The sequence below is a fragment of the Castanea sativa genome, chromosome 2 (assembly GCF_040712315.1).
Source record: "Castanea sativa cultivar Marrone di Chiusa Pesio chromosome 2, ASM4071231v1".
Taxonomy (NCBI): Eukaryota; Viridiplantae; Streptophyta; class Magnoliopsida; order Fagales; family Fagaceae; genus Castanea; species Castanea sativa.
In genome coordinates, this window is record NC_134014.1 from 25,356,451 (window position 1) to 25,378,712 (window position 22,262).

General features: G+C 36.3%; 1 protein-coding gene across 1 annotated transcript; it reads right to left on the reverse strand.

The window, feature by feature from the left end:
* Positions 1-297: 297 nt before the first annotated feature.
* LOC142626486 (protein arginine methyltransferase NDUFAF7 homolog, mitochondrial) lies at positions 298-19,782 on the reverse strand. Its single transcript, XM_075800315.1, has 14 exons — positions 19,629-19,782; positions 19,437-19,477; positions 19,237-19,348; positions 16,756-16,838; positions 15,261-15,326; positions 13,084-13,184; positions 11,914-12,032; positions 10,998-11,038; positions 9,749-9,837; positions 3,414-3,591; positions 3,221-3,337; positions 2,359-2,403; positions 1,740-1,868; positions 298-984 (listed from the first exon to the last, which is right to left on the reverse strand). The coding sequence occupies exons 1-14, from the start codon at positions 19,672-19,674 to the stop codon at positions 850-852; spliced, it is 1,302 nt and encodes a 433-aa protein (XP_075656430.1). The 5' UTR covers positions 19,675-19,782; the 3' UTR covers positions 298-849.
* Positions 19,783-22,262: the final 2,480 nt, after the last annotated feature.

The window sequence follows — 22,262 nt, forward strand, 5'->3', positions numbered from 1 at the left end:
ATTCTCAAAAAAAAAAAAAAAAAAATATATATATATATATATATATATATATATATATATATATATACACATATGTAAATATTATATATGACAATACCTAATTAAGATACGTTACTTTCGTAAAATTGTTTCTTTTCTTTTTTTTTTTTGATAAGCGTAAAATTGTTTCTAGTGCTAAAACAAATGTCACTTGGCTATTAAATCTGGTCTCATAAGTCATATCTCCTGCATGCAGGCATACCTTCACACCACACAACGACAAATGCAAAAATAAAACCAGAGAGAGAGCGAGAGAGAGATCCCTGTAAACTGTAGCTTATATATCATAAACTGCATAAATAGACATGGAACTCCTGCTGAGCAAGCTTTATGAACGATAAAGGTTAGACCAAAAACAAATCTTAAAATGTCTAACTTTCAGAGTAAACCTATGTTATGCATAAGCCCAAGTGCCCGACCTCTGCATATCTTGGTTCTCATCCGATTCTCAAACAAAAAATATATCTTGGTTCTCATCATGTGCATGCAATGCATGTATCAATTCCCCTTGACTGATGTGTTTATTCTCAACAATGAAAAGCAACTCCTCTATGCAGCTTTCACCACCTGCATGAATAATGCAGTCCACCCGTCCTCCAAAAAGTATTTTGTGAATCATATCCAATCCAACTATAGACACCCTCTTGTATGAACTCAAACAAAGAGAACTCCATCGTGCACAGCCTACATCATTTCTTGGATGCCAACAGAGCTCTTAATTTATAAAACAAACCTCCCTTCAAAGGATACAATGTAGACTGCCTAAGCACTGCCAAATATCAAGAATTTATTGAAGATTTAACCAACCATCTATTTAATGTTATGTGTTGGAACACTCAGATAAAATTTAGTGTTCTTAAAGTCATCAAGAAGTGGATTGTATCCATCCTTCGTTCTTGTCTTCGTTGGTAACCCAAACTCTTCCATGAATGAAGAAGTATCAAGCTACACCAAATCCAAAATAATTGAGCAAAACATTAGAAATTAGCTATGAAATTTTACACCGATATGAATTCAGAAATGCAGACACGGCAGATAATGTCACAAAAATTGTTAGCTAGATAAGCATCAAGGCTGATTTTATCACAAGAGTACGGGCATTTCCAGGAAAAAAATGCAACTGTTTCACTCTGCAGTTGGTTAGACTAGTGTATCTTTGCTAACAAATTCTATGATAATATAAGGTAAAATGAAGTAGCTGATATTATTAGTGGATACCTTCCAGAAATGTTGGCTACGCAGGTATCTTTTGCCTTATATAATGGATATATTTTCAATTGATTATGGCATATACCCAATTTACACATTCAATCATAGACCTTCATCTATTAGCACTGAGAAATTTCTCAATGATTTTTAAAAATAAAAACAAAAAGTAAATGATCTCCTTATGCATTTAGAAGAAAAATAGCAAAAAAGATGGATGGGATTACCACTTTAGAACAACTGTCATTCCTGAGAGAGTTCCTAAACAATGTCAATCATGGCACCATATCCACATCCCCATATTAAGAATTTGTGTGGCAAAGAAGGGAAAAGTATAGTAAATAAAATGCTTCTCCTTTAAAAAAAGACATCATTTCCCACATATTTCTTAAAACAAGCCAGCCAAACAAAATATAATTTTCTCCATGTGAAAATTTATCTTGTGGTGTGATTGTGAGAAATGTAACATTAGAATTTAAGAGAATCAAACTTACTGTGATTGTTCGCCTCTTCTTCCCTTGCTTGGATGAGTTATCTTTGTGCATTTTTAACTGTCCAGAACAGTAATGGTCAATACGTTCCAAAAGCCAAAAGTCTGTGGGGAAAAAAATGTCTGCATCACCCTGCAATAGAAACAAATTTACCTCAATCAATTGGATTTTCTTAATATTTGAAACCTAGGTATGTATAAAGACCAGAGATGATTCTGCAGGAAAATATGTTGGAGTGACCTTAAAATAAAACATGAAAAGAAAACAAGAAAGATTGCAATTTAGCAGTTTTTATTTCGATGAAGCTGTTGACATATAAATAAGTTTATCATCAACTAGATCCTTATTGTTTTTTGATAGGTACCATAAGTCATGTTACCGGAATTTTTAAATGGTTCTAGCTCTCCAGATTTACTTGGACATTACTTGTAAACTGTCACTACTAGATTCATCCATGTAAATTTTCAGATCTTGTCCAAACTTACAGGATTCTACTTAGTCAAAGAAAAAAATTGGCACTCATCAGAAGCAGTATATTTGTGGTCATTTATGGCATTCCATACAAACAATACTTGAGGTAGAAATAAGAACAAAGGAAAGAAAAATAATAGCATTAACATACCTTTGCATCCAAATAACTGCCATAATCCAAGCTGCTGCCATCTTTCTGCAGATCCAAAATTAAACAAGGCGAAACTAAAATTATTGAGTGGCATTCAATGTATTTGTTATACTCTAAAGAAGCAAGCTGTGAGCCTGTGATGACAACAAAATATGAAAGCAGGAATTTCCAACAGTTATTTTCTACTTTCAGGTTCGAGGGGGAAAATGAGAACTCCCAAACTTTGTAATTTTGATGTCCCATAAACGAATTGAGCTATTAATTCCAAATATTATTTTAGCACGAAGAATGACGCAGCAGTTGATAGATTATCCTTCATTACTTTTTGGTTCTTGCTCAACAGATATCCTTGATTACTTAATAATGTGAATGTATTATTGTTTCACTGTTTTTCTAGTTCAATGTTAAGGTAATTAAGCTTAATAAATGGTCTTTTCATCAATATGAATATGGAATCTTAATTCTTGAACTCACAGAATACTGATTGATTATAGTCATATGTACTGAAATAAATGGAAAAACCCAGCTCCTTCTCTTTTCCAAGCAATATGTAAGACTGACAGATATAGCTGGCTTACACATTGGCATATGTAACATGAGCAGATAGATGGGCAAAGCCTTCAATTCACAGCAAATATAAACAAATTCTTTACACCTTTCATATTTAGCGACAAACCACATATATTAGCACCTGTTCCATTGATGTAACACCTATAGAGTTGCACTAACCAATGAGTACACACCCCATACCCACCCTCCCCCACACACACACACAGATATAATATAAGCACATTTAAACCTTAAGAACATTACAACAAAGCATGAGCCTTGCATAACAGTTACCATAAAAAAGAGATCGTACCTTGGTAGAAACCAATGGAGCTCTCTCACCTGGTATCCTCACATCAGGTAGGTAACTAAAGTCTGAAGCAATTAAAGACATCTTTGGTAACACCCCATGCAAAACCTCAAGTAGTCTCTGCAATTATGAAAATAGTATTTCTGTCAGAAGTAGAACATATTGAAGAAAAGAGAACTACAAACATTTCTCTTACCAGGCAACCAGTCGGTAGCCAACATCTTCGAGGTTTAGGAAAAACTTTAGACCAAATGCTTCTTGCCATTGACACTGAACCACTTTGGTTGCTATGATCTTTTTCCCAGTCCATGATCTCAACACAACGTGTTATTAAGGAGTCTTGTAATGGCTTAAACAACTCAGAGTGTGTTTCCCTATTAAAGGAAGAAACCAGGATCAGTGTGGAGATACAAGCTGTCCCACAGCTAGAAGAAAACAGGCAGACATGCAAGACTGGACATGACTTTCAGGTGTTAAGCAAACAAAATTCTCAAATACCCTTCCAGAATGAACTTAAACAGAGAGTTTATACCACTCCTAGTCCTGCTTTTATGGATAAGAGATAATTGACTCAACAAAACAATTCCAGCGTCCTTAGTTGGCTAGATTGCATGGAAAGTCACAACCAAGATCACACACTTGACTTCTGCGGCAAAAGCTGCAGATATATTTTATTACTCAATTCCAAAACACTTTATTAGCTGTAACTATTAAACTAGAAGGCGGAGGAGGCATTATAAAACCTCAAAATTCTAACCCACTTCCTCATATATTAGAGTTAATTCATCACAATCATCAGTAGTATTTACACATCTAAAATGCTTATTAAAAGATGGGATATCTCTACAAATTGTCCACACAAAAAAAAAAAAAGCCAAAACTAAAGCTTTAGCAAGAACTTCTCTTTCTGCAAGAGAGGTATGTTTGAGAAGAGCCTCAATGCTACATTCATTGCGCTCATTCCAAAGAAGGAACGGGTGAGAGATGTAAAGGATTTCAAACTTATTAGCATAGAAGTCAGTGGCTACAAAATCTTTCCTCCTCTGTCAGACGTTGATTGTCCTCTTTGACATCTAAAGCATTCAACTTACTCCATAATTGCTGTTTCTTGACTGTGATATTGCCAAAATCTGTTTCGTTCCACTTCTTTAGGTCCGTTTTTAGAGCAGTCTACTTCTTGGCAAGAATGTAACTAGGAGTCCCTTGAAAATGGTAATTCTCCCACCAGGACTTCACCTTATCTAAAAACCCCTCCGCCTTCAACCACATATTCTCAAAATGAAAAGAAATTCGCCTTCTTCAATGACTCCCACTCTCCAAAAGAATTGGGAAGTGATCGGATAACACTCTAGGAAGCCTTTTTTGGGAGAAATGAGTGAAGTATTCTGCCAATACCAGAGAGAAGAAAAACCAATATATTCTAGAGGCTGAAGTGGAGTTAGACCATATGTAAAGACCTCCCTCCAAAGGATTATCCATTAGCCCATGACATATAAAATTTGAAAAATCATACATGCAGCGAGTAAATCTTCCCGCCCCTAACCTCTCCAATGGAAAGCGGATAACATTAAAATCTCCTCCCAAACACCATGGCAAATTCCACCAACTGTTCAAGCCTGCAAATTCCATGTTATAGGTCAGTTTGAAAAAAGATTGAATGCAACTTTCATTGCTCTCATTCCTAAAAAAGCTGCAGCAGTGGAAGTAAAGGACTTTCGACCTATCAACCTTGTTGGGGGGGGGGGGGGGGGGGGGGTTATAAAATAGTTGCTAAAGTTTTGACTATTCGTCTTCGCATGGTTTTAGGAGAGATCATCTCAGCTCCTCAGAATGCCTTTGTTCTAAATAGATTCTTGATTCCGTTCTTATTGCTAATGAATGTCTTGATAGTAGATTGAAGTCTAGTCAGTCAGGGTTGTTATGTAAATTGGACATAGAGAAAGCCTTTGATCATGTGAATAGGAGATTTCTTACTCGCTTGAGCGTTGTGGATTTTCTGATAAGTGGAGGCGATGGATTTCTTTTTGTTTATCAACGGTTCGTTTTTCTATCCTTCTTAATGGTACTCCGCATGGGTTTTTTGGAAGTTCAAGGGGGTTGCGGCAAGGTGATCCTTTGTCCCCCTTGTTATTTGTGTTGGTTATGGAAGCCATCGGTAGAATGTTGGATAAGGCTGTCCATGAAGGTCATTTGTCAGGTTTTAGTGTAGGCGTTTTTGTTGGAAGATCTTTGATGGTTTCCCATCTCTTTTTCACTGATGATACTCTAATTTTTTGTGATGCTAATATTAATCAAATGCTGATTCTCTGTATGGTGCTCATTTGGTTTGAGGCTGTGTCTAGTCTGAAGGTAAATTTGGGTACGTTTGAATTGGTGGCTGTGGGGCAGTTCATAACATGGATCTTTTGGTGGCTGTCTTAGGCTGCAAGCAAGGGTCTCTCCCAATGAAATATTTGGGCCTTCCTTTGGGGGCAAAATTTAAGGACAAGTTAATATGGAATCCAATTCTAGAGAAGATGGAAAGGAAATTAGCAGGTTAGAAAAAATTATATTAATCCAAGGGAGGTAGAGTCACTTTAATTAAAAGCACTCTCTCAAATCTTCCTACTTATTTTCTTTCTTTATTCCCTATTCCTACTTCAGTGGCCAACCAAATTGCTAGACTTCAGCGGGACTTTCTGTGGGGTGGCCTAGGAGATGAGCCCAAATTTCATCTGGTTCATTGGTCTACAGTGTTTACTCCGCTTTCTTCAGGTGGGTTGAGGATTAGGAAATTGAGAACTTTCAATGTAGCTTAAGTAGGGAAGTGGTTATGGAGATTTGGGCAAGAAATGGATGCTCTATGGCGTCAAGTGATAGAGGTGAAGTATGGTTGTGATTGGGGTGGTTGGTGTTCTAGCTCTTTCTCTCGTTCATATGGAGTCAGTTTGTGGAAAAATATTAGAAGGGGGTGGCACTCTTTATCCTGGTTTATTCTATATGAAATTGGAGATGGATCAAAAGTGCAGTTTTGGCTAGATAGTTGGTGTGGAACTTCTTCTCTCGCAGACAAGTACGGCGGATCTAATGAGGTACACCAATGGAGTCCTCCATTGGGAGATTTAATTTTGTAGAGAGGTGCATAATCGTGAATTGGAAGCTTTCAGGAGCTTCATCAATACCATTTATAGCACTCTTGTAAGGGGGATTGGGGAGGATAAGAGATGTTGGCTGCCTTGTAAGAGTAAGGGGTTCACGGTTAGTGCATACTACTATCTTCTAGTTGGCCGTAGTGAGCAATTTTTCCCTTGGAAAAGCATTTGGAAGCAAAAGATTCCCTCTAGAGTGGCTTTCTTTGTATGGACCGCAACCTTGGGGAATTGTCTAACAATTGACAATTTAAGGAAACGAAAGGTTTGCATTTTGGATTGGTGTTATATGTGCAAGTGTAATAGTGAAACTGTTGACCATCTATTCCTTCATTGCCCGGTTGCTTTGGAGTTGTGGAATATGGTTTTTCGTTTATTTAGAGTTTCTTGGGTTCTGCCAATGTCTGTTGTTGGGCTATTTGCTTCCTGGCAAAGTTTTTTTGGTCGCCATTGTAATGGAGATATTTGGATGGTTGTTCTTCATTGTTTGATGTGGTGTATTTGGAAGGAGAGAAATAGTAGGTGTTTTGAAGATAATGAGCGTTCCATGCCTAATGTCAAGCTTCTATTTTTCAGAACCTTACTTGACTAGTTCTCTGTGTGGAGAAACCAACATTTTTCTTCTATTTTGGATTTACTTGATTTTTGTAATGTTCGTTTTTTATTTGTTCACCCCTGTATACTCCTTGTGTACTTGGATGTCTCTCTCTTTTTGATATCAATGAATCTTTATTACTTATCAAAAAAAAAATCCTAGCAGAAGTTCTCTCCAACAAATTCAAGAATGTGATGAATGAGTTGTTAATTTGTTATTGAACACTCATAAAGAGTGGTAAGTTTGAGAAAAGCCTGAATGCTACATTTATCGCACTCATTCAAAAGAAGGTAGGGGGTGAGAGATGAAAAGGATATCAAAACTATTGGCCTAGTAGTTTGTGGCTACAAAGCTCTAGCAGAAGTCCTCTCCAGCAGATTCAAAAATGTGGAGTGAGTTGTCATCCAACACTCATATGCTTTCATTCATGGAAGGAAAATCTTAGATTTTGTCCTCACTGCAAAAAAATGCTTAGATAGGAGATTGAAGAAGGGCATCCCAAGAGGGTCATGTAAGTTTAACTTGAAAAAGGCATATGACCATCTAAACTAGATGTTTCTCTTGTATTTGTTGAATAGTTGTGGCTTTGGAGGAAGAATTTGATTGCTCTTTTCGTATCCACAATCCGGTTCTCAGTGTTGGTGAATGCACTCCCAGTGGCTTCTGTCCAAGCACAAGGGGCCTACAACAAGGCAATCCCCGATTCCCTCTCTTTTTGTTTTTGTCATGGGGGTTCTAAGTAGGCTAATTTCCAAGGCAGTGGATGGGTTTTATTTTTTATTTTTAATTATTATTATCAGGCTTCTCTATAAACATGGAAAATAATGCTCGAACAAAGATCTCTCATCTTTTACAGTAGATGATAGACTCATCCTTTGTGATACAGAGGCTAACTAGATTTCGGTTTTTGCATTGTGCCTGATTGTATTTTGAAGCTATGTCTAAGTTGAAAATAAACTTGGAGAAGTCAAAGGTAGTCCCGGTGGGTGATGTTAATTGATTAGTTGGCTTGTATTCTTGGTTGTAAGGTGGCTCATCTTCCACTTAAGTATTTGGGTTTACCTCTCAGTGCGGGTTTCAAACTAAAATCAATTTCAGATGGAATTCTAAAGAGGTTGGAAAAACTAAAAAGGATGGAAAATGCTTGGCAAGATGGAAGAAGATATACCAAACAAAGGGAGCAAGGCTTACCCTTATCAAGAGTATGCTTTCTAGTCTCCCACTTATTATATGTCTCTATTTCCTTTAGCCGTTAAAGTGGCTTATAGAGTAGAAAACATTCAAAGAGATTTTCTATAGGGTGGAATGGCGGATGAGTTTAAATTTTATTTAGTCAACTGTAGTTCTGTTTGTATCCCTATCCAATTTGGTGGTTTGGGGATTAGGAGGTAACCATTATGGCTGTGGTGGTATATAGTGGAGCCAGATTCCCTGTAAAGAAGAGTTAAAGAAAATATGCATGTAATTAATGGGGTGGATGATACTTGAATAGGGAGGGGTCCTTATAGCATGAGCTTATGGAATTGGACTAATTTTTTAAATTACATTCATTTTGAGTGGACAATGGAACCAGGGTCAGTTCTGGAAAAATCTTTAGTGTAGTGAAGACATCTTTAAGCATAGGTACCCAGAGCTATTTCTAATAGCTACAAACAGAGATGCAATAGTGGCAGGTTATATGGATGTCTCCGCAGGCAACAATCAATGGAATCCATCTTTTCTTCGTGCAATACAAGATTGTGAATATAGAGTGCACAGATTCCTTCTTGAATGATTTGTATGATGTAACGATCAAAATGAGAGAAAAGCATAGGCTGATATGGTCCCTTTCTAAGAAACAAGGATTTAGAGTAAACACTTACTATAAAATTTTAAGTAAAGGGGGCTATGCAAATTTCCCTTGGAAAGCAATATGGCAAGTCAGAGCTCTGTACCTTGTAGTTTTCTTTGCTTGGACAGCAACCAAGGGTAGAATTAACAGTGGATAACATGAGAAAACAGGGTATAATAATTACTGATTGGTGTTCTTTGTGTAGATCCAATGAGGAGTCTGTGGATCATCTCTTCCTTTATTGTGAAGTAGCTAGAGATTTATGGTTGCTTGTTTGGCATTTATTCAGGGTGAGCTGGGTGATGCCAAGGAAGGTGCTTGAGCTATTGTCTTGTTGATCAGGTTGTTTTGGAAAAGAAATCAAGGTTGGACTATGGAGGGCTATTCTAATGTGTTTGATGATGAGCATTTGGAAAGAAAAGAGCTATAGCACTTTTGACCATGAACTCTCAATGGTAAAGCTAGGCTTCTGCCGTGCAGTCTTACACGCATGGCAGATGGATGCTAATCCGCCCACTTCTTCAAATTTGTTAGATTTCAAATATGTACTAGGGTTGCACCCCTTTTGTGCACTTTAATGAAGTTATAGTTATCTATTAAAAAAAATTGGCAAACACTGTATCCTGGTATTGTACATAAAAAATGATGTTCAGTTAAATGACCTTCCTTTTATCTGTGGTAATTTATGCTGTCCTAGTTATATGTATGTAGGGCTACAGGTCTGTATCTTTGCTATATGTTCAAGACAGTAACAGTACTATGTACATGCCTACACATTCACGTAAAACATTAAGTAGTTAAAAACCATTTGAACATGAATTCTCAAGCAAGAAATTCTACTGGATCTCTTTGTATTCTGAGTTTGAGTTGCAAGACAACGCAATTCAGTACCATGGCAACACACGAAACACAGTAATACAGAAGTTGAAACAAAGCATTTTAGAGATTTTCTTGGCACCTGCACACTTTATGCCTACCTATCATGTTTCTTCCCAACCCATACTTCCATCCATGGAGAAACTTGATTTTCTGAATAGATGAGATCATGTGGAAGATTATCAAGAACCTGTAAGGACTAAATGAATAAGTTTGCTCATGGAACAAATCTGATCAACAATGTCTACCTGTATTAAATGCAAAAGCATGAAAAGCCACAGCCTTCATGCCACATCAGGGGCATTGCCTCTACAAATCCACACATGCACACACACCAGAGAGAGAGAGAGAGAGAGAGAGATCCTAATGATAAACAATTTCATCAAATGGGGCAAGATAACATAATGTCAAAAGAATTAGGTGTATGGTTTAGATGTCCTTCATGATATTGCTTCAACTCTCTAAAAATGATTGCGTGCTTCACATTGCTTCAACCCAAACCAGCATTTTGCTGTGGGGGAACGATCGATTTCCCTCTTTAGAGTTTACTGGAGAAGCTCAATTCGGCTGGATACAGATAGGCATCAGTCATATTGTGCAAATCAGGGGGAGTCAAGACCATGTTGGTTGGCTTGGGTGTAGCTGATACACTTGTTTAAGGCCAGTGGTTCTAATTTTAGCTTGCATAAGCAAACAGATGGAATGTCAGTGTATATGGACATATGGTACCTGCACTAAACTGATTCAAAATAAACAAGTGCAAGTTTGGATCTAGGAAATGGAAACAAGTGGCCAGAGCTTGGTTTCCATAGCTGCAACTAGAGTTGGTTCTTTCAACAAGGATTCAAGGTAGAGTGCATGGTGCTGTTCTTGCTGGGGCACTTGAGCAAGATGGCTCTAATGTATTATGGCAGAGTGGCACATTTACCAGAGAAGAAGGTCAATTGGCATGACTATATTAGAGTAAAGGTTGGAGATTGTTATAGTCGAGACATGAAAATATTCATGTAACCAAAATGTTTGGTTGTAGCCAGTTAATTGTGTTTATTAACTTAGAATTCTTTGGGAATTTACTCTATAGCTACAATCACAACATGAAGTGGTCAAGAAGATTTGGGTGTCAAAATGTCCCCCTTGATATTGCTTCAAATTTTTTTTTTTTTTTAAATGATCACCTACTTCACATGTATCAAGATAGTTGAAGCATGAAGCATGAATAAATGACAAAACAAAACTATTTGCCAGGAATAAATGAAGTATGTTTATCAACTTTGGATACTTCAAAAATGACTCTAATAGCAACACTTTGTCACCTCGAAGAAACTGATGCAAATCAAAGATAGATCATACCTCAAGCATTATTACCCAGCATGGTTGTTGGTCCACATCCCCTGTTAATAAAGGGAAACAAGCTTTAATATCTAATTTCATGATAGATACAGAAAGAACTGCGCATTTTGAAGAAATATATACACATGAAGCATATAGAACTGGTAACTGTGCAATTGCAGGAGACTGCCCAGCAAGGGGGATTTTGTTTAATTGAATAGTTTTTTGCCTGTTTAAGCAGTAGTGGGATTTTAATTTGTGATTTCATGTCTGTGCTTCTAAGAGGTGTGCCTGTATGCTTTTGGAACCTTGTGGATGCATATGCATCTTGAACTGATATATTGTACTTGTTCTTTTGACAAAGAAAATTTAATAAGTACTCACATCTACCATGAGAAAGACTACTGACAGAAAGTAATCTACGTTTATAAAACAAAAAAACAAAAAAATTGGAATTTTTTTGTTTTGGCTTACAAAATGGGTGGGGAAGGGGGATTTGAACCCAGCTTCTCTTCCATGGGAGAACTAGGTGGTGCCATGGAGCCACAAGGCTCTAGGAAATTTCGAGTATTATAAGTTAAAAAAAAAAAAAAAAAGCAGTCTTTGAAGTGGGATGACCAAGCTTAAGACATAAGAAATCTAACACACATGATAATGTGAGAAATAGAAAGGTCAGGGTAAATATTCCAGGGCCTGTTTAGCACCTTAGTTTTAAAACATTTTCACCCATTTTAAACAATATTACACGCATTTCCACACACTTTTTCACCCACACATATATCAAAAACACTCAAACTACTCTCCCAAACACCCCCCAATTATTTTGATAATGATATAATATGTTTATTACTTCTTTGAACTTTAAGTAAACAAACAGCCCAAACTCAGTCCTATCAGAAGCATTGAAAGTAAGGTACAATATGCAAAGACAACTTACCCCATCCACTCCGGTCAGCAGCATCACGGCATTCTACTCTAAACTTTGACAAGTGAGTACGAACTTCTCCAACAGTTTGTCTTTGTATCTCAGCCAGTGAAGGACTGATTTCCACCGATCTGCAGTTATACATGTGATTGAAGTCACTACTAATTCTAAATGATAAAACAAGAGTACAAGGATAAATGTATAGAATGGAGGGGGAAAGGAGAGAGCAAAGTGGAGAGGGGAAGGTGTAGCTAGAAATACAAACATAGGTAACATTAAGAGATTACGGACGCAAATATATCACTGGCTTGATTAGGTGAATCCAAATTGAACTAGCTCCCACATGCATGCTCATTATTACAAAATATTAGAGCTTATCAAAATTGTAACTGAATAATCTCAAATTTAAATATTCATAAATTTTGAATGTGATAAAAGAGCTCAATTTGGGTTTAGGTGTATGGGATTGATGACACTGGACAATCAAAACTTGATGCAGCATGAAAATTAAAGAGCATAAACAATATAAATCACCAAGGAGTTAGTTCCTAGGGTTACTTGGAATCAGCACCAAGAGAAATAGAAAACCCAGGAGTCACAGCACCTAGGGTTGGCAGAATCAACACAAGACTGCTGGAAAAATTCCATGAGAAATTCTTATTAATCAAGGAAGCTGTAAATTGTCTCCATAGGAGTACATTACTGTGCTTGTATACACTACTAAAACTAATCCCTAATTCTGGTTGACTTAGAAAGCCCTAATGGGTGGGCTGCAGCTTGGGTAGGCCTGCCTAGGTTCAAATCAGACTTAGGGAGAGTAAAAAGAAGAAGCAAGACTTGTAGACAACAGCAAAATTCCCCCAGAATCAACTCCTATCCACACAGGATTATTGCCTGAGAATTTAATCTTGCTACACAACTGGTATCACTAATACAAAACAACTTAGAATTTAAATATGCATCTTTTAGATTTTGAAATAAAATAAAGGATCAATAGGAAATCAATCACATTCAAAACCAAAAGCTTCCTTTCTAAATTTCTGAAATTTTATGAAGACTAAAACATTGTCTGGAGAAAACACGCAGAGGACATGTATCATGATGATGGCATGTATAAACTTATCGTTTGCATCTAAAGAGCTAATTTATTGATGGTAAAAAGAACTATGGTAAAGCACATACATGTAAGTCATATTGTTGTAAACTCTGGTTGGCGCATTCAACATTATGTAGTCCAGTATGCCCTTTGCGCAGGTTCCTGATCCACCACCAATTTCATATATCTGAGTGTACATTATAAAAGAATGGAATCAACTTTTAGACTTAATGTATCAAACAAGAAGATAAATGCAAAAACAAAGAAAATGGGAGGAACCATTTAATGGATGATGATTTCCAACACGAAAAAAGAATGTGACTAAAAATTTTTAAAATGTTAATGAAAATAAAGTGATGCAAACAAGAAGAAATTATGAAAGGGAGGAGCTATTTTCTCTATGTGCTGCCACCCCAATCCATTCCACATATATATAAACTTTTACAAAAAATAGATTAGAATAATCTGATCGTGACAGCTAGAATATGGACACCTCACCAATGGTGTCTTCATTCTCTCTCTACCAATAAATCCAAAATCTGGAAAGACAGTCACAGAAACAGAAAGAAGTTTAAACAGAAGCATATTGTTTATGTTATTGACTAATAACTAAAGTTCTTCACAATTATTATTATGTTTCTCAATCCTTTGGGGTTCAATAGGCCTTTCCAGAGAGCATTTTTTCCATATGATTGACTGTAGGAATTGGTTGGGTAACCCCTCTTCAGACATCTGGAATTTGGTCTAGCTATGCTTGATGTGGTCCATATGGAAGGAACGTAACCGGCATACGTTTGAGGGTGTGGAGAGTATGGGTAACCAATTATTGGCCAATTTTGTCGGTTCTACTGTTTGATTGGTCTCATGCTTGGGATTTTATGAATTGTGATTCCATTATGAGGTTTAGAGTCTTTGTCTTGTACAAAATCTTTGTAATTTTTAAGTCTTTTTTGTATTTTTTGTACATATAGTAGTTATTAAAATAAAAAATTATTCTAACTTATCGAAAAAAAAGGGGGAAAAGTACACTTTAACCCCCTAAACTATGGTGCGGTTTGGATACAAATTATCTGCGTCTGCGTTTAGAGAGATCATGTTTCAGCTCTTCTCTTTTTTTCTTTTTTTTTTCTTTTTTTTGATTCACGCATTTTCTGCTTTTTGGAGACAAATAACACTGTTTATCACTGTTTCGGTACTGTTCACACACTGTTCATGGGACCCACAAGTACTTTATTCAGAAAAAAATATTAAAAATGGGTCCCGCACTACTATTCACAAATTAAAAAATTATTTTGCTACAGTATTTTCAGTTTTCAGCAATAAGTTCTATCCAAACAGACCCTATATCCCATTTTTCACTACCCCTAAACTATGAGAATGCACACTTAACCCTAAACTATTACCCGTGTAACACTTTGCACCCCATTCCATGGGTAATTGTTTAGGGAAATAACTGTGCATTCCCATAGTTTAGGAGGGTAAGTGTAGAAGGAATATAGTTTAGGGGAGTAGAGTGTAATTTTCCCAAAAAAAAATTGTTGGTAACAAATAACTAAGTGGTCCACAAATATGCTAACATGCAGGACAGTAATATGTGGAGAGACATAACATATCCAAAACTGAAGCTAAGAATATGGAAGAGATGGCATCTACCTTTTCATTTTAAAAGGAAAATACCTGATATTGTGACCAAAGTATAGGTTATGACTAAAACTGAACTCTTTGTTTCTGAATATAAGACTATAGACCTATGCATCTATGGCAAAGCCCCTCCAGCAGCAAAACTATTAGCTTACCTACAATCCTCTATTGCTAGTCATGCTGGCTGGGCAGCAGTGAAGACCTTGCTTCACTTAGCATGCCCCTCACACCCGTCTCATCAAGCAATCATAGTGGGAAGCATATGCGCCAAAATAATAATGAGCAAGTGCTGCAGTTAGGTGATAATTTCTGGCCTATAGAAACAAGCTGATATGTACACAAAATGGCTATCAAAGAAAGTAACCGTTAAAAGCATCATTAAACACCCATGCAGTTCTTAAGATTTTGGTGGGGCATAAACAGTTGCATCCTATAGAACAGATACATAATCTAGAAATAAAGCTTTCTTTCCAAATATTGTAGAATGATCTCAAAATATGAATTTTGAAATAGATACTAAATTTCAAATCAAAATAAAAAGTAATAAGAATATAATGTAACAATATGTCCGAAGTCTGAGTTGATTTGTGCAGTGGAAGATTATGAACAAAAGGGAGCTTACTTTTAGTGGAACTGAAAGATTAGCAGTCCGCATTATGGATTCAGCAATTCCATGTGCATACCAAGGCTACAAGAAACAAAGAGTTCATAACATAACTTAATAAAAAGCAAATACATATGCCTAAAACGTCTATAAAACAAAAATAGTTCCTTATTTTGGTTTAATAGATATAAAGCACAATGAAAGATTTCATTCATTAGTGACCACTTTAAAGCATAGCAAATATGTAAATGCCAATCACATAATCATGTTCCAGGTTTTACTCCCATGATTGCACCAAACCCAACCATATAAATACAGAATTCCCTGAAACTCAGCCAGACATCACCATTTAAATACTGTGATTCATTACAGAACCATGTTAGGTAACTCCAACCAACATAACAAAGAATGTGGATTTTTATGGTGTTTAGACTTTAAAGTCAGTTACTTCCTTTGAGATAATCGTGGGTAACATTGTAGAGTTTATATAAAGCAAATAGTTAGAAATAATAGTGTTGTTTTTAAGACTGGATTTTTTCCCATTCAATATATCTTATTTTATATTCCTCATCGTAATGGTATTATTTGGATGGTTGTCCCTCATTGTTTGATGTGGTGCATTTGACAGGAGAGAAACAACTGGTGTTTTGAAGCAACTGAAAGGACTATAACTGATTTAAAACTTTTCATCTTTAAAACTCTATCGGATTGGATGTCTATCAAAGGAAGTCATTCTATTTTTTTGGTCTATGATTTGATAGATGCTTGTAATTTATGTATTTGATTATTTTGCTCCCCCGTTGTATACTTCCTGTATACTTGGGTGACTCATTATTATATCTTTGAATAAAATTTTCCTTACTTATCAAAAAAAAAATATATATATATATATATATCTTATTTTATATTCCTGGAGGCTCTCTTAATATTATCCTTTACATGCAGAAAATGTTATTTCACTTCTTAAACCATGCTTAATTAGATTGGCATATGAAGGAACACCACTCATTTTTCCCTACTGACATCTATTTTTTAGTTTAAAATGTTTGTGTCCCAGACTCCCCTCATTGCTCCCAAGGAATTAATCACTCGTAAGGTATTCTATAAGGAGCTGTAATAACTTTTTATTTAGTGATCCCATCAGGGGGAAAAAACTGAAAAATAAGCAAGCATAAAAAAAAAAAAAAAATTTTAAAATGGAGTTCTCTGACCCAGCATGTAGGTGCTTTTTTGTCTTTTGTACCTCTGTACAATAGAAATTGCTGAAAAGATAAAAACTAACTAGTTGAAGAAAATAGAATGGGATAAATTTGTTTGGCAATTATTCAGGAAATCATGTTAGACAAGAAAATATTTATCTCCTTAATCCTCATTGATAACAGAGAAATGAAAATGAGAAGAGATTTGACACCCAATTTTCATATGGGTTTGGATTTCTCTATGCTGTCACACATGCACACACAGAGAGAGAGAGAGAGAGAGAGAGAGAGAGAGAGAGAGAGAGAGAGATAACCTTAAAAAGTTCCACTGGAGTAAACCATGCTATGTCATTCTGCTTGTATATATTATCCAAGTACTTCATATAAGCTTTCCTACCTGAAGTGGAGAGGAGAACTGAGGTCTAGTCTAAAAGAAGGTTTTAAGAAGAAACTCCAGCAACAAACAAGATTAAAGCAAAGAAAAAGATAATAGGATTGAAGCTCAAACAATCAAATATCAATTTCTAAGCTCAAAGAGTTCAAGAAATATTTTAATCTAAAATTTCTTGAAATAGATAAGAAAATGAATTCTACAATATCAGAAATTTCATGAAATAGAAAAGATAATGGTGTCTACAATGACTCAAAAGAGGTTATGTATAATAGCCTTTAGTAACCCAATGCCATCCAATTAAAGTTTAAGGCCAAGATCATACTTCTTTTGCCGCATCAAAATATTTTTCTTTTTTTAATAAGTAATAAAGTTTTATTGATGAACACAAAGAAGTACAAAAGTCTCAAAAGGAAAATATAAGGAAAACTTGAAACTCTAAAATAGAAGAACACTTTGTAAAACCCCAAACCTGGGACCAATCAAAAAGAGTACAGGCAAACCAAGCTTTCAATTTATCCAATGAGCTCTCCATGTCTTCATAAGTATGTCAATTCTGCTCCTTCCAAACAAGTCACATCAAACAAGCCGGCACCATGTTCCAAATATCTAAACCATACTTACCAAACCAATTTCTCCAGCTAAATAAGAAAGAAACAACATTCCCTGGCAGAACCCACCAAATCCCAAGCATTTGAAACGGAACTCCCCACAAAGCAAAAGTGATGTCACAATGGATTAAAAGGTGATCCACTGATTCCCTGTTGCTTCAGCACATACAACACCAATTAACCAATGGCAGACCCACTTAGTGAGATTATAGGATCTTTCCCAGTGCTACTGTCCACAAAAAGAACAACACCCTCTTGGGAACCTTAACAGACCAAATACCTTTCCAAGGGAAAGGAGCTGAAGTGGCACCCCGGATCTCCTTGTAAAAGGATTGGATATCAAAAATCCCATTCCCCTTAAGGACTCCATTTCATCTTATCCACCCCTCACCCCCAAGAACCAAAAAATACATAAGATTGAAGAAGGATAGAATATCATCCAACACCCAATCATGAAAGTTCCTGTGAAATCTCAGGTTCCAACTCCTTGCTTCCCCAATCTATTGAGAGTCCAACACATCATAAATGAAAACATCCTTGTCCATTGTACACTCAAAAAAATTAGGAAATAATGATTTCAGAGGGAGTTCCCTAGGCCAACAATCATGCTGAAACTGAATATGATTCCCCTCTCCAATAACAAAGGCCACATGCAATGATAATCTGTTCAAACCTATACTCAGCCAGAAATAGCTCCTATGAGTACCTCCTAAAGGAAGACATCATGCCCAAACCGCAGTAACCACTTACCAAGGAAAGCTTAATTAAAATGCACAAACCTCCTAATCCTCAACCTCAAACCCCCAGTTTTAATGGGTGAACAAACCTTGTCCCAAGCCATCAAGGAATATTTAAACTCTTCCCCTGAAGCTCCCTATAAGAAACTCCTCTGAATCTTTTCCAATCTATCAGCCACAAACTTGGGAATGGTGAATAAGGGCAAAAAGTAAGTGGGAAGACTAGAGAGAACAAACTTTAGTAAAGTAAGCCTACCTCCCTTAGATAGATAAAGTCTCTTCCAGCCTGACAATTTCCGTTCCACCTTCTCCAAAATGGGATTCCAGCATTGTCGTCATTTCCAAACCTTCAAACACGCTATAATTTAATTAAGCTCCGTCCAAGGAGTTCACATAAGGCCCAAAGGTGCAGCACTCCAATTGCACCCTTTCCATATTTACAAAAAAACTCCCTTTCCAACACACCAACAAATCTAGAAGTCTGGGAGGAATTACACATATAAGACCATTTAACCGCTATTACCTTCCGTCAGCGTAAATTATCCAAAGTAAGAATTTGACCCAAGGGCCAAGGCAGCAGTCCATGAACATGAACTGTAGCATAAGCAGGAGTTTAGCCTTCCAAATGCTCTTCGAGGGAAATGTACATCCCCAGTATAAGTTACCGAATAAAACAACTTCACCTCAAATATCCCGCTCTTTGTTGGTCTCCAACAAATCTGGTCCTCTGCACCCCTTGTAATTTTTACTAAATAAATGAGATCCATAAGATTATTGACTAATAATATTTGTGCACACTCCCAACCAAACCAATGGGCCTAAAATCTCTGAAGCTCCTACCTCTTTTCATGGATAAGAGAAACGAATGTTACATTTAAGTTTCTCTCAGCAGAATAGTATTCTCAGTACTTGTACCTTGACCACCACTTCCCCCAAAAAGAGAAATTGGAGTTGCTAACCCCATTCTAGCAAGAGTTTATACATATAATATAAACAAACAATTAAGGTTTTTTGTTCTTGAAATCCGCAAAACCCAGATAAAATAAAGAAAAGTACCTTGGAGGTTATTGAAGCTAATGGTTTTGTGAAGCACACCAACAGAGGCGGGTCTTTGAGAGAAGTAGCCATGTGTGGGGTGGTAAAGGGCGGAATGTATGAAGTCCCGAACCTATCCCAAAACCACATTTCTTTTCTAAGAAGAAACCCATTTTATTATTAAAGAGAGAGAGAGAGAGAGAGAGAGAGAGTGGGCTTACGAGGATGGGCTTGTCTGGCACAATATGCGTGGAGAAGAGAGCTTCAATCAAGAAATGGAAGCAGGATCAGATCAAAAGAAACGAAGAATGAGAGAGAGAGCAGGATCAGATCAAAAGAAACGAAGAATGAGAGAGAGAGAGAGAGAGAGAGAGAGAGAGAAAGAGAGTATGTGAGAGAATGAGAATGTATACCTTTGCCTTTACTAGTGTGGAGGAAGAGCAGAGTGCGAGCCAACATTTCTAATTTCTTCACTTACAGTTATCAGTCTCATGTGGGGTTTTAAAACGGCTGCTCAGTGTGGGTTTTATATGAAAAATATGATTTTATCTCAAATCCACACGCAAATCTTAAAAAAGCTTCAACCTACATTTGAGTGAGTTTCAACACTCGACTTACATTTTAGAGAAGTCAAAAGCCCACAAATCAATTTTCATGTTTCAAACCACATTTACTTTAAGAGAAATGATATATCCACAATATTTTTACAACAAATCCTAAGTGATAAGTTGTCACTAATTGTTATTATTGAGTTAAAAAAGTAATCTCAGTGCTGAATTTAAATTTAAACCAATAACAGCTAACTACCTGTGATTTATTGTAAAAATGTTATGAATGTAGCACTTCTCTATATAACTCGAAAACCCATATATCAAATTTCATTTTTTTTAAAGGTTCTTTATGTTGAAAACTCAAAACAAGTGAAGAGAGGACAAGTACATGTCTCAATTGGTCAAGTTTTCAAGTAATACACATGGGAAAAAGCATCAAAAAGGAATTTTAAGCTTTTTATAGCTTCATTTCATAACCTAAACTCGACCTATGTTACAACCTACAAAAAAGACCTCCTTGAACTTTTACTAGGTTTAGGCACCCCTTTAGCTTTTGCTATATTTTCTCTTAGATAAAGGAAAAAAAAAAAATATATATATATATATATACTGCATAAATGACTACCGCTACTATTTATAGAAAAGATACTGCATAAATCACTTTTATACATTCCTCTATGCTATATCCACAAGACCCGTTGATGCAGGACAACCTAGGCTTCCCACCTAGATTAGTCCTACCGTAGAACCTTAGGCTTCCCACCTAAGGTGTTTGGAATCACCACCAAACAAATCAATGCAAATAATCTCAATAATAATAATAATTGTCTGTCCGTGCAAAAGAAACAATCCGGAGCTCTATATGCAGCTTTCAGGAATCACAAAGATAAGGATAAACTCTCCTAAACAAATCCTAAACAATTTCAAATACTAATCTTATAATCCTAAACAATTTCAAATACTAATCCAATAATCCTAAACAAATGATATGATGAATAGCTAATCCTAACCAAACTCAAATTTCAATCCAAACTAAACAGATAACTACATTACAATCTGAAATTATCCACTGAAAATCTAAAATGAAATATTGAAATAACTTTTGGTCATACTCCTGCATTATACTCCCCTGGTTTAAGAAAACTCGACCTCAAGTTTTGTAGTGATGAAGAATTAAGACTTTGGTGCTTAATACTTCCTTCAGATCAGAAATCACCCTAGGAAGCACTGAGAGTAGAATAACCTTTAATTCCATGATACCATAGAACTCCTTTGGAAACACAAAACCAATGTGTTGAACAGGCACAATTTTATCTTGAACCATAGTATCAACATTTTGGACTTCAACAACTTGTAGATGTTCATCAACCTCATGGATCATTGAGGGCTCAGTACCACTTTCATCAGAATCAACCTCCATATCAAGTGCACCCTCTAAATCGTTGCTCACTTGTTGAAATTTCTCTTCTTGTGTAGACTCTATAATAGGTTCTTCTTGCTGCATGAATGTTGAAACATCATCTATTGGCACTTGTACCTCTATTTCAAAATTAGTCTTTGGTGGAACCTGAGCATCCTTTTTCTGAGTAGAAGAGTCTAGCAAAACCATTATTTTTCTTTAAGTCTTAAGCTATGGCAGTAAGTTCTTGACAGAAGGATGAGGTATTTTCTAGCTGAATACTATCTTTGTGGTGTAGAAAATTCCCATGAAAGGATTGAGGTTGATAATTCTCTTGATAGCATTGGGGAACATATTTCTCTCTAAGTATTTGTTTCATTTCATTCCAATCAGTTATGGCAGGCTTGCTTCTTCCTTTGAGATTATTCTCAATACTATGCCAAAAGTCTCTAGCTCTACTTCTCAATTTCAACCTGGCAAACCTAACCTTATTAGCATCTGGCAGACATATTTGATCAAAGAATTGATCCATCTCATCTAACCAATTAGTAAAGGTCCATGGATCTGGACGTCCATCATATATTGGTGCTTCTGAGACTACCATGATTCACTGGAATGGACTTTCAACAATCTAAAATGAACATGGGCTTGGTAATCTGGGCTTTGGCTAGTGCTCTGTACTGATCATTATGTGGGGCTTGATGAGCGTGGCTTGTAAGTGAACTCTAGTGTCTGCTGGAACTTTTCTGCCTTTGACTTTTTTCTTTTTTCTTTTTTGAAATACAATAAAGAAAGAACTACAATATAAAACTAAAATCTACCAAACAGTAGCACGTCAAACATGAAAACACTGAAACTAAAGAAAGAAATTCAGAGTAAGCTAAGAAAGAAGAAACTTGAGAGAGTAGTCACCAAAGATTCGCCAGGTTCCTCAAAGCAGAGGCAGCATGAACTTATTGGCAATGGCTAGTGGCGGCGCTCGATGGTGGAGATCGAAACTTGCAAGTCAAATCTTGGTGGCTGGTGGTGGAACTTCGAGCTTCATGAAGTAGCATGGAGAGATTGGTGAAGGCGAATTTCAGCAATGTTGCTCCAAT

Excerpts from the sequence above, each read along its gene's own strand:
- LOC142626486 (XM_075800315.1), bottom strand. The coding sequence starts at position 19,674 with ATGTTGGCTCGCACTCTGCTCTTCCTCCACACTAGTAAAGGCAAAG. Across the intron at positions 15,327-16,755 it reads CTCCAGTGGAACTTTTTAAG|CCTTGGTATGCACATGGAAT; the intron begins GTTATCTCTCTC and ends TGTTTCTTGTAG. Across the intron at positions 2,404-3,220 it reads CTCCATTGGTTTCTACCAAG|AAAGATGGCAGCAGCTTGGA; the intron begins GTACGATCTCTT and ends TTGGATCTGCAG.